Source organism: Mustela nigripes, chromosome 5, assembly GCF_022355385.1.
Source record: "Mustela nigripes isolate SB6536 chromosome 5, MUSNIG.SB6536, whole genome shotgun sequence".
Taxonomy (NCBI): Eukaryota; Metazoa; Chordata; class Mammalia; order Carnivora; family Mustelidae; genus Mustela; species Mustela nigripes.
In genome coordinates, this window is record NC_081561.1 from 129,371,166 (window position 1) to 129,389,238 (window position 18,073).

At 48.3% G+C, this 18,073-nt stretch overlaps 1 protein-coding gene across 5 annotated transcripts in view; it reads right to left on the bottom strand.

The window, feature by feature from the left end:
* The window catches only part of FYN (FYN proto-oncogene, Src family tyrosine kinase), a 210,310-nt gene that overhangs the window by 10,939 nt on the left and 181,298 nt on the right, over nucleotides 1-18,073 (bottom strand). For all 5 annotated transcript variants that reach the window (XM_059401223.1, XM_059401225.1, XM_059401221.1 and 2 more), the window contains one exon: nucleotides 2,174-2,305. In XM_059401223.1, the coding sequence (XP_059257206.1) occupies nucleotides 2,174-2,305 (132 nt within the window). The remainder of the gene's footprint in view (nucleotides 1-2,173; nucleotides 2,306-18,073) is intronic.

Sequence of the window (18,073 nt, forward strand, 5' to 3'; positions counted from 1 at the left end):
AACCGGCCCTGCTACCTCACAGAAGCAGGGCGGCTCTCCCAGCCCCCCAGCACGTCAGCAGCAGCTCTGAGTATGTAACTCTGCGCAATCCAGTGGACTCAGTTCTCACCGCAGACTCCTTTGCCCCTCACAGGACTCTTGAGGGAAAGGCCCCTCTGCAGACACCCAAATCACGTGTCCCTGACCCCATTATCAGAATGAAGATTTGAGGTTCACAGGGGGTAAATTCAAGTAATTCATCCCATGAGGATGATTCCCTCTGATAATAAGTATCAGAAAACAGTGATTTCTTCCTGGACATGGTACATATTTTATCTATGTGACTGTAAATCCCACGAGTGCAGGAACTAAATTTATTTGCTCATTGTTCTATATCCCCAGCAACCAAAACAGTGCCTCGCTCCAGGGCTCCAGGAAGCTTTTAATCTGTTTCCTCAGAGTGCGAATGTCTTATTTGTACTTACTTTCCAGGTAGAACAAAATGCCCGGCACAGTTCACACTCACAGACACTGAGCTAAGTGAATCTTAGTTTGAGTCACAAAACAAGGCCATTTTCCTTATGCTAAATCCAAACTTGGGCAAAGCCTCTCCTTCAGAAGCACACACCTGCCTGCCTTCTCTGGGGTCCCGGTCCCTGCCCCTTTGTCTTGGTTTCTGTATGCAACCCTGATGAACAAAAAGTGGCTTTGTGTCACTGAAAGGAAAGCCTTTGCAGAAACGCAAAACAACATTAACCTTTTCCCCTCCGTGGCATTCCACACAACGGCTGACTGTAAACCTGGAGGATCCAGGGAGAAATTTATTCAAAATTCAGGCCCCCCCCCCCCAAAAAAGTGCCTTCATGTCTTCAAAACCCCCAGACCTGCATTTATTTCTCCCCCGCCAAGAAGCCACCCAAAAATGCCCACGTTGCTCTCCAGGCCCCTCAGGGGCAGCCCTTCCTGCCCTGCTGGCTGGCTGCCTCCCGCGCGTCTACCCACCCGTGCATGTGGGGACCAGCCGCCGCCAGCCCATCAATAAAACTGGCTTCCACCCACATCGCCAAGTGCCCCGTGCTGGCGCTTCAGGGACAGGGAATTTTGTTCATTTTGTCTCGGTGCCAAGCTGGCTTTCCTAGGAGTCTCAAGGCCACGCCAACCTGAAAAAAGATCCTCTCTCCCTCTCTGCATTCTCCAAAGATGACCAGAAATAATCATAAAAAACGAACAAAGGGATTACACATTAATCTGCCCTCCCAGTCTCCTCTGACTGCAAAGATAGAATTACAAACCCAGGATTTGCAAGAGACATCAGTTCCTCATTAATCTCCACTATCTTTTTTTTTTTTTTCTAAGCTCCTTTCTTAGGCAGGGAATGAGGAGGAGCTACGTTCTTTCTTCACTCAACAGTAACTGAAAAATATGTCCTTAACATTTCAGAAAGCAGATCGCCCATGTGCTATAATATAACCACTAAAGCGTGGAGGTGAAATGGCACGAGTGTCCTTTGCATCAGCATCTGTTGAAATTAATGAATTTAAGGGGGATCATCTAAATCTGTGGCTTCTTTGAGAAGCATGAATCTGACAGTCCAGAAAATTTCCAGAGCCTAAGCCTCTCCGATTTCTTTACTTTACACTTGCTTTCGTAGGGCATATTTCGACTGCTCAGATGGGCAGTGCGTGGCCCTGAAACCGCGTTTTGCAAGTGCCTCTGCTCTGTCTGGCCATCTGCGGCTGGGGCCTGCAGGGCGGGCAGGTCCTGGCATTTTCCTGCCAGGTTCACTCCATGGGTCAGTGCTACAGTGTAATCAAAAAGCAGTGGGGGCTCTTCTCCTTCTCTTCCCTGCAAGGGTCTGCAAATTCTCTTTGGGTAAAGCCGTGCCAGAACCCCTGTTCCTCCTGGAGCCACAGCTGCGCGCCCCTACCCAGAGAGCACAGGCTCCACGAACTGGGGTGGGCTGCAGCGCTCGTGCTAGCTGCTGTTTGCACGATTCCCGGCACGCCACGCCACACGCAGCAGCTGCTTGTCTCCGTGATGCCCAAGGGGCTCCCGGTTCTGCTTTTCCCTGGCTAAATCCCTGTCCAAGTTCCTCAAACTCACGTTGGGCAGAAAGTTGAGGGTGGGGCTTGGAAGGCAAAGTGGGAAGAGAGCCTCCAGTCCGAGGCCCGCCTCGGCTAGGTCCCGCTCTTACCTGGGTATGGCACTCTTCCTTTGGTGACCAGCTCTGTGAGTAAGATTCCAAAAGACCACACGTCAGACTTGATTGTGAACCTCCCATACAGGGCTGCTTCGGGGGCTGTCCACTTAATGGGGAACTTTGCACCTGCAGAAAGAACACGCGGTGACTCGGCAGGCAGAGAACATGGTCCGGGGTATGGGGCCGGGGGAGGAGCGCTAGGAAGTTCGCAAAGGAGGTGGGGAAGGCGGCAAACAAGAATGGACTTCAGTCGAGCCGCTGTGGGGTCTAGTCTTGGCTCTGGTGCCTTAAGCGAGCTCGTCTGATTTTATTTTTCCCATCAAAAGGCTGATGTTCAAAGCCCCTTAAAGTTCTGGCTTCTAGAACTTGAATCTAGGACCACACTGAATGTCACAGGACTGGTCTGATTGTGGGGCTGGCTTGTGATTTAGGAAACTACTACTACATGGTTTTTCTTTTGCTTTGAAATGATGTCATATTCTAAGTAATACATAGAGTATTATATCACAATGCTACGCTCACGAATTCTTTGGTAGAGAAGACCACAGTGTGCTTTTATGAGGTACACAGAAACCATATCCAACTACTACCATGCTTCTCCCAAAGTGAAGACAATTTGCTGTAGCCCATGTATTTGTAGAAATGAGCTCTATTTCCCAAGGCCTTCAAAACCCATGGCAGAGAAATGATTTCGCCTCTGGCTACTTCCCTCTACCTTTTCCCTCATCACTGATAGTGGCCATCTTTACTCCTGGGACAGCTTTTTCTTCTGTATTCTATGATCCCTTGCTTATCTGCCTACCTTTCTGCTACCGGTCAGAGAGCGTATTGTTTTAAAGAACAGTCTTGCTTCAGTGACTATCTTATGAGTCTGATCTCTCAAGACCAAGCAACGAATTCGTGGCCAAGTCAGTAGAATCTTTTCTTTGAAACTTCTCAGATCATTAAGAGAATCCTCTCTCTAATTCAAAAGGGAGGGTGGCGTCCACCCTGCTCTTTATAAGGCTAGATGGGTGTACAGGGAATTAAAATTGATTTCAGCAGCCTGTGTGCTCACATATGAAGCTCAGTGATTATAAAGCAGTTCCAGAAATTTCACTGAACTAAAAGAAAAACAAGGAATTTTTATTACTGATGTAAACACAATTATATATTTAAAGCATGTTAATTTTCTTAGGACCTCCTTAAAAAAAAATCATACAAAGGATGATAGAATCAGAAATTTTTGTAGTATCTTCTATGAAAAGTCATAATATGCAAAAGTGGCAAATAATTAAAATCTTTAAATTAGCATGGTTTTAATAACGAGAGGTATGATAAATTATAGCAATTAGATTTTTGTTTTAAACACAGTACATGATAATGTCTTTAGCAAATCTACCCTGGCATTTTCTGGCAATATAATTTTCCTCTCCATCTCTTTTATGCCAGTGTGAAATGAAATTTAAAAAATCCTACTATTTCATTATGTGGCATCTCACATTTACACTGGAGCAGAGAAGTTATTCTACAGTTTTCTTTTCCTTGTATGCACAGAGTTATTTTTAATTAGCTGTGTTTCTCAAGCATAATTATTTCTATCTTTTCTTAAGTGCTGCATGATTCTACACAAGGCCTGGTATTCTCTGAACAGTCGTTTTGTTTTTAAAGTTTCTTTCAAAGCGTTCTGCTGTGTGAGAACCTACCCTCGAGCATTCTGTTCACGCAGCTTTGGACTCTGAGCCGCTGGGATTAATGTGATAGATTTTCTTCAGTGTCGAGAACAGACTTTGCCCTGGACCAGACCTCAGCTGGAGTTCTCTTATTTCGGAGAATTAAAGGTATATTAAATTCATTCCTATTTAAACTATCTCTTGAGCCAAATGGCTTGGAAATCGATGTCCATCTCGAAAGCAAAAAGAACTTTTTTTTCTCCCCTATGCAGACACAAATCCTGTAAATAAAATGATGAGCAAAAGGAGCCTTTCTTCCCACTTTGGAATCATTCAACGTTCATGCAGGGTTGTGTGTGTGTGTGTGTGTGTGTGTGTGTGTGTGTGCGTTTCTGAAAAGAAACTGTTCAAAATTTGGATAAAGTCATTTTGGATTTTCTGAGAGAAGACTTCGTAATCTGAGGTTAACAAAATCCCAAACAAATGTCAATATCTCGGCCCGTTGTGCTAGTCAGCTTTATCGTTTTCTCATGACATCATCTGCAACAAGAATTCTAATATGTAAACCTTGAACAAATACATTCAAATGAAGGCTGTAAAAGATCTATGATAGGAAACCATTTGCGGATATGTGCTTTGAGACTTATTAGCAGGAGCTTTCCTAAATAAATTTATTTTGCGTTAGTTTTCTTTCTAAAATAAGCAATATATTGCTTTTCGGTAGAAAAAGAAAGAATGCCTTTGTCCAATTTCTCCTACTTCTTTTCAGCCTTGAAACAGCAGCCACTGTTGACAAAAGAAGCTTCTGTAAAGATAACTCATATTTTCCTTCTCACGGCAGAAAAAAGGTTAATAAATTAAAGCAGCGATAATCTGTTAATCATTAACTACATTTCAACAAAAGAACTGATGGATGTCCTCTCACTCATCTCATTACCTCTACTTCCCCTTGCCTTGGTTTCCTGCCTCCTGGGGGTACAGATGCAGCTTCAAATGGTTTGTGGCGGGGGTAGAGGGTGGGGGGGGGCAGTGGGGTCTCTGTCCAGGGCCGGGCAGGTTGCACGCTGCAAACCCCCATCTATGAGAACAGCATCCCTGGGGCTGTCCGGAATACCACCTACACATCCGCACAGGCGCCCCCGCGGGGGGACTGTGCGGGTTCTTGCCTCCAGTGAAGTCAAGACAGCTCAGAAACCTGGAAGGAAGGATCTCCTGGGTGTAAACACTGCCTTTCCTTTGAAAATAAAGTTCTGCCTCCTCATGTTTTTTTGAAGTTATCATGACAGGCAGTGAAAGTCAGGATCAAAGTTGTCTCCTAGGCAGTATGGATTTGTAGAGAAAAGGAGACAGGGTCCAGAGGCCTCTACTACAATGAACTTGGCCCTACTGTGTAACCAGCCGATTTGCAATTCTTGAAATTCTCTGGTTTGGGAGCAGGATTCCGAGGCCAACACAATTTCCCCTCCTTTGAATCTTATCAGGGGAAACGTAGCCAAACACAGATTATCTGTAGGTAGGATAATCTATGTCACTGGTGCCATGGGCTTTGGAGGACACAGGAGCTCAGTGAACTTCTTCAATGTTTGGATGACCCCCCAAATAAAGGGATTTTCATCACTCTAGCATTGATTTCTGACTAAGTTACTTTGATAGTTCAGGGTTCTTTGAGGCCAACAGACAGAGGCCGTACGTGATACATATGCATTTAATGCACAGACTTGAAAGCTCTTTCCACTGTTTTCCAGGCAGCGTCTGTAGATTTTGGACTTGCCAGGGGAAAGGCCTTGCAGAAAGCCTGACTCGGTGCTGTCACGAGACCCAGTCCCTTCATCGCCGTCTGGACTTGCATCATTTACCTTCCTGTAATCCTAGTGAGAGCCAGCAAGACCAAGGCTGAGCCATTTTCTGTAGAGTAAACATGCTGGTCCCCGACATCTCCATCGTGTTTCTCCAGGTTCCACTGAGAAGTGAACTCAGCTGTCATGAGCTCTGTGTGACATGGGGGAGGGTACTCCCTCTCTTGGCTCCAACCGCTCTCCTGACTCCCGTGTCACCTGCGTTTGGTCACCCGATGGGCCCTCCCTCCTGAATTCCTGACCTGTATAATCGAGTCTCTGCTGGGAGGCCTCAAAGGGCCTCAGAGATACAACATCCGAAATTTATCTTCCTCAGAATTCTGCTTCTTTCTCACCGTTTGTTGCCTTGTAAACTGCCCAGCTGACGGGACCAGAATGCGGAGAATCCTTATCTGGGTGCTGGGTCCAACGGCCCATCCCCATCCCTCACGAGGCAGTGCACGGCCTGCCCAGGGAAGGAGCTCAGTCCACCTTCCCCATGTCGTCTTTGGCCCCCGCTGCTTTATCCCCTCCAGGCTGAGTCCACTTCACCGTGAACGTGTCTGGGCACTACCCTCACTCCAGTCCTTCCTCGCCTGTCCCCCGCCTGCACTCCTGCAAGGGCCTTCCGGCTGGGCCCACGTGCACAGTCTGGTCCCTCCTCCCTACTTCCTGTTACTCCCCCCCCACCCCCATCCCATTGTCCTTCTGGATTGTTCCCACCTGCTGCAGGGCCATAGGGCAGGCTGTTCCCTTTGCTGAAGTCCCTACCCCACAGCTAACTCCTGCTCCTTTGCTCTTAGCCTAAATGTTATATGCATGGGCAGCCTTCACTTGATCACTAGGACCGGGGCTCGTCCCTAGCGCTGTGCCCCAGAGCCTCTGGTTCTTTGGGGCCACTACTATTCAAGGGCAGATGAATACATCAGTCGTTTGAAGCATGCCTCTCTCAAGAGACAGAGACTGTCCTCGAGGGGCAGGAGCATGTCTTTCTGGACGGCCACCTTATCTCCAGTTCCGAGACCAGTGCCCGGTGCACAGAAGAAACCAGAGAAAGCTGTGTTGAATGACAGAGGAACTGGACAGCTGCTTCGCCCTTCCAGGCAGAACCACCACAGCCCCTCAGGAGGCTTGTTATTAGTTCCCTGCTCTCCAGCGGGTCCTCTCCTTGTCCTCAATGACCAGTGTCACCGTCTGCCACCATCTGGATGCCCTCATAAGGCTCAGCAGTGCCGACTGCAGTAGAAGAACATCTGTCACACATGCTACTTAGAAACACCGGGAAAACCCTGTGTTTTTCCTGTCAAATGAAGTGTGGAGTGAATCCGAGGTGGAAGGAGCCCCAGACTTTGCTAGGTGAGGAGTGGGGGGCCTAGAGCCTAGAGCAGTAGCTGGGCGGGGGGCTTATCTCAGCAGAAAACCTAAGTAGTCAGAGGCCTGGGGAGTGTTCACAGCAAAACAAAGTGGAAAATCCTTTTCTGAATAGAACGAGATGAAATAGGTAACTGGACGCCAAGCACTCACGCCTCCCCCCACCCCACCCCCAGACCCCATCTTTCTCCGGTACAATAAAGTTAACAGTCATCCAGGCTATAGGGAGGGAAAAGAGAGGGCTGTGACTATATCCAGTTGTCAACATTTGCCCCCACAGCAGCATCAAGCCCCCACTACCCTGGCTGGTTTTGTTCTCTGTCGTTTCCTACCGTCAGTTTTTCTGGGTTTTCCCCTCGTGCCTGGCCCCATACCTGGTGCTAGGCACGCAGCAGTGAGCGCAACCCCTGGCTCTCATGGAGCTCGCAGCTCAGACTGGGATGGAGAGAAAGCAGATGAGGGGCCGTTATACATGCCAGGCAGTGACAGATGCTATAAAGAAGAACGAAATGGGCTACAAGGACAGATTTTTATGGGGCTTTGCAAGCCCCACTAGAGTCTTTGGATCGTATCCTATGTGTGATGGGAAGCCACTGGGGCTTGTGAGCAGAACAGGATGACATCCCACCTCATTCTTTCTCCTTGTCTTTCAAGTGTGGAAGATGACATATCGTTACCTTGAGAACGATTTATGATGAGAAAGAACGTGTAAAGCATTTTGACTTTTCAACACTCTTGAGAAGCATCATGACATTTCAAGACCCACGGGTGACTCTTAGCAACGAGCATTGGGTAGATTATGCTTCTGTTGTCACTCCTGACGTCATGTTTGTTTAACTCGTGGACCTAGTCACATTTGTGCTATTTTAGCACACTGTTCAGTATGAATAATACTAATAATCTCAGTAACAAAGGAGTAAAACTTAGCATCCTCTAACACTTTGCAAAGCTCAAGCATTTCTATTGGAAATGAATTAATTATCTTCGCTGAGTTTATTCTTTCCTGACGTCCTTCCTTCCTTTCCAGACTTTCTTGTGTCTCTGCTTTAGCCTCTTCTCCATCCTTCACTTGATAATTGCGAGCGTCTGAGAGGCTCCAGTGCTGGGACACTCTCCTCTCTACTTACTCCCCTGGGAGATACACCCTCTCTCAGGACTACCCCTGCCTACCATCTCCCTGTGAATAGGCCTGGAAACACAGCACAGACTCTGTTTCTCCTCCGGAAGTCCCAGTTCTTGATTTGCCTCTAGGGTGTCCCACCCTTTTCTCAAATGTGGCAACTATGAATCTAAATTCATTATTTTACTAAGTCATCTTACTATGAATAAGACATTATGAAGGAGATTCTTGTACTAGGTGGAAAATGTTACAAAACGACAGATGACTTAAATGACTAAATGACTTGAATATTTTAGGATGCAAATGGAGTACTTTTTTAAAAAATATCCCTTTTCTGGGGGTCAGATCATCATTCTACCAGGTTTCAAAGTGGGGAAATCTGGCTGGAACTTCTCCCTCTCCTCAAACCTCCAAGCTCCAAGCTAACCCACCATCAAGGTTTCTTTTCTCCCTCTCTCTCTCTTTTTTTAAGTAATCTCTGTGCCCAAAGTGGGGCTCAAGTTCATGACCCTGAGATCAAGAGTCATATGCTCTACTGACTGAGCAGGCCAGGTGCCCCATATCACCAAGGCTTCCTGTTTCTCTCTTTGACATGTCTCTCCCATTTGCCCTTTCTTGTTTAAGCTCTTTGCTGAAACTTGGCTTGGGTCCTTGTCCCCCTGATCAGTCCTCCTGTCTCGGTTCCTGGATTGTGCCCTGCCTTTGGCTCACTGTCCTTCCAACAGGTCACTTAAGCCTCAGTTCCCCAATGCTCCCCTCACCAACCGCACAGTGGGCCCCCCCACTGCCTCAAGGCAAAATCCCCGGCCTGGTTTTCACATCTACGTATCTAATCAGTTCAGCTCTTGCAACCCCAAACACATCTTCTCCTCTGCTTTGCTTTTCCAGAACCTGTATCCTGCCCTTGGTGTAGCCAGACCTGCTTCTTCTTAGCTTGTTCTAAACATCTTCTTTCCTCACCTGCTCAGCGGAAGCCTACTCATCTCAAGTCCACCTTCCTCACAAAGTCATCTGTGATTACCTCATCCTTCATTAATCCCTCCAATGCACTCGGAGCCAATCTTACAAACCATAGTTTAACGCTTGACAGTAGTAGCCATAACAATAGCTACATACAGACTGAGCGCTTGCTCAGTGTCAGGCATTATGCTAAGTACTTTCCACGCAGGAGGCAGATGTCATTAATAGTCCTGTCCTCCACATGAGAACAGTGAACACAGAGAGGGAAAATGATAGGCCAAAGAACAAGTGGCAATGGTGGAACTGGGATTTGAACCAAGAGCTTCAACGCCATATCCCTTGCTGCTGTGCCCAGTCCCCGACATGTCTTTCTGCTAGTTCTGCTGGCATTATTTTTTATCTTCTTAAGTAGAATGTACATCCTTCGAGGTTGGAGACCATGTTCTGTACTTCTCTTCCTTGACAGTACCTCGCCTAAGGCTACTTAAAGGGCAGCTGTTCACCAAATCTTTAACTGGCTAATGGCAATTTGTCCTAGCCATTTGTCCAACGCTGCGATGGCCAAACTCTCTTCCTTTACACAGATTTAATCAAACCAGAAGAAGGAAAGAGTGAACACATAGCAGTGTAATGAACTAATAATTGTTTTCACTGTTAGTGTAATAGGAATAAAATCATCGCTACCATACTCTGGGGTGGTCTGACAGAATGCTCTTGGTTTTTAAGTGAAAACAGGAAGACCAGTTAAATTCATTAAGTCAGGACGGTTCATCCCAACCCCCAGGATCCATTCCAGTTAATGGAGGTCCTCTATCCCTAATGGCCAGGCAAGCTGTTTTCTTTGCTTCGAGTGGAAACAGTTCTCATCTGATTTGGTTACTCACCACACTTTATGCATCTTCATGCATTAAGATGATGGCAGTGGCGTGGGAGATAGTCAAATGCAAATGGCTGAGACTTGCACTCCCACATCTACCTCCTGCACTGTGCATGTGAGGTGGCCAGGAATCAAAGAGAAAATGCTCTTAAGTGACAGTGCAAAGGGGCCCACCCCCGGGCTGTGCTGCTGAGGGCTCATTTGTGATGGCCGTTGACGAAAGGAGCTCTCCGAGCCAGCGGATCTGGGCTTGCACGTTCGATTTGCTGGATGGCCACTTAAAGCCTCCCCCAGCCTCAGTCTCCGTGTCTGTAAACTGAGATGATGATACCCTCATGAGCTTGTGTTGAGAATTATAAATAATGTAAGGGGTTCAGCACAGCCTCTGGCACCTTGTGACAGCTGCTTAAATGCCAAGCATTATTCTATTTGGACAGTAACACAAAGGCACTGAGTTGAGTCAGGTTAGCCAAGGCTCTCCAAACTTTGAGAGCGGGAAAGAGCATGAAGAAAACCCAGGGAGCTCATCCCTCAATTACTGACAGCTTACCGAGCATCCTGTTAGCCCCAGGCACAGGGGGAGGGCCTCCTGAGAAAACCAAGCGTGGGTGCACTTCCTGCCATAAGCCTTTCCAGGCAGCTGGAGAGACAGAGCTCACAGGCAAACCCAACAGACAGCTAAATAGATGGCGGCATTGATTTTAGGAAAAAAGGGGCTCAGGAGAGAGGAAAAGAGAACATGCACAGGGAGTAAGGGCTCTGGATAGAGGTGGCCAAACTGAAATGCTGCAGTGTGACCCTGTAGTTCTCCTGGGAGGGGCTTGGCTGGAGGCCAGGACAGGCCTGGGAGGTGCGGGGTAGGGAGGGAAGGGGGGGTGGGTAGCCAGTTCACATCATTGGGGGTGGGGCCAGCTCACGTTATTGGCTCTTGGAGAGCTGGGCTGTCAAACCTTTTTTTCCTCCCCTGTGACCAGGCCAATTCCATAGTCCTGTCTCAGAAACCATTCCCTCTGGCTAAAAAACTGGGCCAAGGTGGAGGAGGCAAAGCCAGCGTGGAATAAAAGCAGCCAAATCCTTCCTACAGAGACTACAGTGGTGCCCTGATAGCATTTTCAAGGCGGGGGGGGGGGGGGGGGGGAGGCATTCGCCTCAATAAAAGACGCTGTTTTTCTGAATTAAAGATCCATCCAGGGTCCCCTTTAATTAGAAAGCCACAAACGCTGCAAATTATTACATCCAAAATTAAATAATGTGCAGTGCTTTGACTTTCAAGTTACCCTGTGGAATAAAGGGAAAGAAATTGCACGCCAGGCCAACAACAGGAAGCTGACTGCGTTGGCTGGGAGGGGTGACAAGGCAGGACCGGGAAGGGATATCCTGGAGAAGCGGCAAAATCAAAGCTGACCTGCCCTGGAACTCTGTGGTGATTCAAACAAAACAATGATTTCAAACCCAATAAAACCACGCAAAGCAAAAACCCAGATTTTTCACACTAGGCCAAAGGAATGACTTTCGTATTTCCCAAACATGTCTGGAGTAAGACAACTGTGTGTTTTCCAGTTGTTCCTGGTGACGCATTCTGTTGAAATTTCTACTTTTAAGTTCGTAAGATTTTAGCACCATGTTTTAAGAGTAAAAGTAAAGGGGAGGTACAGGGCACAATGAAGTCACGGGATGTTTCATCTGAAATGTATCATGGAGAGCTGGGATCTGAGGAGGAGGGGGAGTGCTGTCCCATCGGGGAAGTGGGTGGAGGAAGAACAAATTCGGCCAAGGAAGAGAAGAACCAAGGGCCAGAGGCAGGGCCTGGACACACTACACAGGCAAGAACCGATGAGCGGGATGCAGATCCAAAGTCTGGCATGGCCGACTCCCTGGCAGGGATGCTCAGGCTGAGAGCGGTGAGGAAAGTCACAAGGGAGGCCCAGAATGGAGGACCAGGTGGAGAAGGGGGCAAGGTCCACCGGTGGGTATTGAACACCGAATCAGAACACCCAGCCGCCAGGGAGAACAGGGGATGAGACTGCAGCCAGGGCACTAGGCCCGACATCCTGGAGCTGAGGAAGGGCAGGCAGGAGGTGAACAGGGAGGGGCAGCGCAGTCTCATGGGGGAAAAGAACAGAAAGCCAGCTGGGACACTTCTGCGATCCGTGGGGGAGCCAGCAGGTGAGGGGAGGCTGCTCTGGCAGCTTGTCTCTCCACCACCCTTCCCCATGGTGACCACTGGCAACCCAAGAGAACTCTCCCCGGCAGCATTAAGGACCAGAATGCACTAGCATCTCCTGAAATCACGGGTATCGGTCCCTTTCCTTTCAGGAAGGAAATGGAAGAACCACCCAGACGACTTTGCTTGTAGACTGCACTGTGGGAGGTTTAAGTGGTTCTCTTGGGTAGAAGTGGGTAAAGGAGAAATCTTGCTAGCTGTTCTGGAACTATTCCAGAACCAAGGGCCCTTTCAGCTTTCCAAGAGCCAAAAGAGAAGCAAAATCAGAGTAAAGAATCTGATTCACAGTCCCAGTCGGATGGACACTACCTTTGCGGACATTCATCCAGAATAACAGACAAGAAAGCGGTGTGTCGGGCTTTCTAGCCGTGTGGATACTGCTGTTAAGGGTGGTGGGAACTCAGACCTAAGTAGTAAATGGGTGTCTGGGGATGCAGATTAACACAAATTATTCCAGGAATCCAGCTGCCCTCAGAAGGAGCAGCAGGCCTGGTTCAGTCTGACATCATGCCGCAAAGCATGCTGGGCGGAAAGGACAAGCACTGGGGTTGGGGAACTGCGAGGGAACAGCTGGTGGTCATATTGAGGCTTTGGTGGGAGTCAGCAAGAAGTCAAAGGAAGAGAGGATATGCAGAAGACAATAACCACGTTGGGGCTGCTTTTTCCAACTGCCCCCACACACTGCCTGTGCCACGGGGGAGACCGGCCTGATGTTGCTGTGTGCCTGCCTTCAGCTGCAAGAAATGGAAGCTTCCAAATGTGGGGCAGTTTTCATCAGCACTGCCTGCCCCTGATTATCCAGCTGATGCAAATGAAGGAGTTCCTCCTGCCAGCAGAGCAAGATGAGGAAGCCAAGTGACAGTTTTGATGTTTGATGGCAGTCTGCAGTTCCTATTTACACACTTTAAAATCACAGAGGGTGACCATCTGCTTCCTTCTTGCTGATTACTAAGAAACATGGGAGGCACAGACCAAGGACATGCTCTTGACCATTCAGAAACAACCGCCAAATTGCTCTGCCCAAGACAGCACAAAGGAGAAAGACACCCACGCAGAGCAGAGCACGTGACTGCCCAGTGCAGATAAAGAGGAAAGCTATTCAGAGGAGCAGGCTGTCAGGGATCAGGGCTTACAGCGGTCCCATCTGTTTCCCCCGGGCTGTCAGGGTGTAGAAGGAGTGAGTCCACCTCCTTCCTGTAGTTCTAATCTTAAAAGGGAGTCTGGGGTAGGCAGGGGTGAGGTAGTCTCTTTCTTTTCACTGTGATCTCTGGCTTTCCGCGTGTTCTTTCTGTGCGGAAAATGGATGGTGTGCACAATTCATTTCGCTTTCCCGGGCAGAATGACCCACCCTCCCTGGCGGTCAACGGGGCCCCGCAGCTCCAGGGTGGCTCGGCAGATAAACAAAGCATCCCTTTGGAAAGGCCACGGAAGCCCAGCCCAGGGCGGGAAGCCGCAGAATATCAATGAAAGTGCTTTTCTGCCTAGTGATGGAAGCGTACCAAACTGGGGACCGGGGAGGCCGGATCAGAACCAGGCTCGGTTCTGGCATACACCCCACGAGCTCAGCGGGAGGGCTGGCTTCCACCAGGCTGAGGGCAGGACATTCTGCCCCCACCACGGAGGTTCCCCAGGCTCTCCCACCAGACAGTCCCTCGGGGCAGACTGTAAACTCTGGGGGCCGGAGGGTCAGTCCAAACAAACGAGTTTCCTGCTCTGTACTTAAAACAATGGCTGCTTTGGAAAGGGTTTGCTTTTCGTCAAAGGATGGTTTGCTTCTTTAGTATGGGAAGAATTAGATGAAGTCCAATGATGAAAAGGGTTTCCCTCCTACCTCCCCTTCCCTGACATTTGCTGTTCAGGTCACAGAACACTGTGTGGGAATTGCAATGCTGTTGTTGACAGAGAACAAGAAACGCATGTGCCGACAGGGGCAGAGGGAGGGCATCTCAGGGCGAGATCAGCCTTGATGTGCCACCGGATTAGAGGCCTTGGATGAGGCTGATTAATAATTCTGCAGAAGCCCTTGAGCTGGAAAGCTGGCGTTCTGAGTCTGATAATCCCCAGTCATTGTAATACAAAGGAAGGACAGAAATTGAATTCACAGTTCTGAATTGCTGAAATTCAGAATTTGAAAGAAACAGGGATAGCTTCTTCCTGACTGTGTTTGTCAACCTAGCTGCCTCCTTGTTTGTGTTAAATGGCTACTGTGCTTTTTGAATCCAAAATCTGATTATATTTAATTAGTACAGGCATCTGGGATTTCTAATACACAAAGAGTTATTAAAGTAACAAATCTTTCTAAAATATGTTCACCATGAAAGAATGTGTTAATTTATGCAGTAACAATTTTTTAACATGAAATAATTAACATGAAAACTGCAACAATTATGAATTCTTCGCAGTCTAATTTATACGTGAATTTTCCTCCAGATACTAATCTATTCAACCTAAATCTGCAATACTGGGAGTATTTGAACAGACGCATTTTTCTTCTTCTATTTAATACACAAGCCTAAACTCACAGCAGGTCTTATATAAAGTCACGGAAGCCCCGGTTTCTACACACATTCCCAAGATCCAAAGATTAAATTGCCTTGACATTTACTTCCCCAACAACAAGCCGGTCATTAACTTAGACCTTAAAAAAAAAAGCCAACCAACACACAGAGCTACTCTTATGTTCCTGTCTTTGTGATGATTCAGATCAGGAGAGGAGAGGGTTAAATAGGCAAATTGGCAGGTGACCTGGCTGGAAGCTGTCAGGGACAGACCAAGGGGCGTGTGTGTGTGTGTGTGTGTGTGTGTGTGTGTGTGTGTGTGTGTAAGCGTGTATGGGAGGAGGGGCAAGGAGGAAGGAGGGACGTGGTGTGAGACACACACAAACAGCTTGATCAACCCACTGGATCAGTAGTAGTGGTATTACTATCACTGCTACTATGACTATACAGCTATCAGTTCAGCATTTGCTGTGTATTAAGTGCTTTACAGACATTCCCAGGAAAGCCATCCAACAATTCTGTGATGTAGATAACTATTATTATCCCTGTTGTCGGAGGAGGGAAGGAAGGCTCAGAGAGGTTAAGAAACTTGTCCAGAGTTTATAGCTAATTAGCAGCGATGCTAAGATTCACACCAAGATCATCAGATTTCATGTGTCTTAACCAATTCTTAACCAATTCAGAGAGAGAGAGAGAGAGAGAGAGAGAGAGTGTGTGTGTGTGTGTGTGTGTGTGCGCGCGCGCGTGTGCATGCGTGTGTAGGAAAGTGGGGTCTGGCTATCCAGAACGATGTGACACTAAGTGCTACTGGGAGCAGTGGGAAGGAGTGATGAACACCAACAGCTTCTTCTCTGACCTTCCCAACCACCTGCAAGGTGACCAATACCAACCCTCGTCCAAGGGTGAGAAAGCTGAGGCTCCCAGAGGTGAGAGATTCTGCAAAGTCCATGAGCAGGAAGTGGCAGAGCCAGGATTTGAGCCCAGACCTCCTAGCTCCAAAGCTCCTGTGCTTTCCATTACCCCAAAGACAGTCTCACTGTGTGCAGGGAGTGCTGCTGTAGCAAACCGTCCTCATGGTATCCGATGCCCGGAGAGGGCTGTGCCCAGTGCCCAGGGCGCAGGAGAGCACACCTGGGAAGAGTGAGTAGACGTGACAGTGATTTGGGCTGTTTTCACTGCCGTAAACAGATACCTGTTAAACACCTACTAGGTGCTCTGTGCTGATCTTCAGGCCAAATGCTCTAGAGAAGCAGCGAGACTGGGTCCAGAGACACTTGGGAGAATTGCTCCAACAGTGCACGTGTGTGTGTGCACTGTGTGTGTGTGTGCTCGCGCATGTGCGTGCACGACCATCAGGGGCACTGCTGGGAATGCCCCACCAGACGCCCAGCTGGCAGAAGAAAATAAGGAAAAGCGACAGAGGCGGCCTGGAGGCAGGGGTGGTTCTCAGCAGGGAAGGCCAAGTGCAAGAAAAAGGAAAGTCTGCTGGCATCTCTGGTTGGCTGTGTCAGGTTGGAGGGGCCCTCGGGGCAGGCAGGTAATACAGAGCCATGGCTGCGCAGACAAACTGACTGCCCAAACGGTCCTGCCCAGAAAATCAACTAGTTTTGTTTTTTTTCTCTTTGGAAAGACTGACTCTTCTTTACTGATTAGCCGGCCTTTTTTTTTTTTTTTAAACATTTTGTTTTTAGGTAAGAAAGATACTTTTCAAGGACAATATACATCAAACACAAAAACTTCAGGTCCATAGGAATGGTTTTTATATTCCACAACCCTCAAAGAGATTTTACAGACGGCTCGTGTAGTCCTGCACTAATTATGTGAGGTAATTATTTTCATGTATCCATTTCCCAGATGCTATAACTGAGGCTCACAAAGGTCAAGTGATTGGTAAGTGATACAGTTAGTTTGAACCCAGGCCTTGTAACTTCGACTCCTAGGCTGCGCAGTCTCACTGGTCCCGTCCGCGGCCTGGAGGGAGGTATACCACCAGCAAATAACACAGTAACCCCATACTAGACCTTTAAAGATATGCCCACAAAGTCCGTGGGCAGGATCTACAAATGCTAATGAGGTCTATAGAACTAATGGTTCTATTTATTTATTTATTTTTCCAAAGATTATTTTGTTTATTTGAGAGAGAGAAAGAGAGAGAGTGAGTGCGCATGCACAGGCACAAGCAGGGGGAGGGGCACAAGGAGAGGAAGAAGCAGACTCCCCGCTGAGCAGGGGCCCTATGCGGGACCTGGGGATCATGCCCTGAGCCGAAGGCAGATGCTTAACCGACTGAGCCACCCAGTTTTTAAAATTTATTTTTAAAGATTTATGTATTTATGTGAGAGAGAGAGTGAGCATGAGCAGAAGCAGGGGAGGAGAGGGAGACTCTCAAGCAGACTCTGTGCTGAGCCTCGAGGCCCACACGGGGCTCGATCTCATGAACTTGAGGTGATGACTTGAGCTAAAACCGAGAGTCGGACGTTTAACCGACTGTGCCACCCAGGGGCCCCTAATGGTTCTATTCCTGGGATTATCCAAGAGATAGGAGGACATCTGTCTACCACCACGGCAGCTTAATTCATAATGGCCCCAAATCAGAAAGGCCAGTGGAAGAGAGAAGCGATGTGTCTGTAGAGTGGAAGCAACAAGGATGAAGCCCAGAGACACGATGGTGGGGAAGCCAGACGCGGGGGAGTGAGACTCTGGGACTGGTGTTTATGAAGCTCCACTGCCAGCAGAAGGAGCTCTGCTGACAGCAGTGGGGACAGTGGCTACCCGCTTGGGCGCTACCGGCTGGACGGGGCTGGCGGTGGACTTCTGGGGCGCTGGCAGTGCTCTGTGTCTTCATCACAGGTGGTTTCAGAGGCAAACCAATATGCAAAAACTTCCTGAGTTGGACATTTCAGATTTATTCATTTTATTGTACGTATGTTATGGCTAAATAAAAAATAAATGTCCACAAAAGCAAGTTGTTTTTATCCACAAGCCAAGTCTACCCGAACTTGTTAGGTTTAAATCAAGGGCTAGTCAGTGCTGGGCTTCCTGAAAGCTTATGAAGAAAAACATGGAGTTGATCAAGAATCCTCCCCAATTCCTGTGTGTTTGTGTGAGCTCTGAAGGAACTGACGGTTGGAGGGGCTGGGAGTCTTAGAGAGAAAGGCCTGGAGACAGCTGCCCCTGCTGGTGGTTATGGGAGGAGGAGAGATGTGGACGTGTGAGGACAGACAGACAGACAGACAGCAGAGCCTCGGGATGCCCACGGCACGGGCAGGGCTGGGGTCGTCTCTGCTGATGCTGGGGTAGGGAGGTGGCTGAGGGTGGACCTCAGGCGATGGTGCAAGTTGGGGGCAGAGGCCAGCG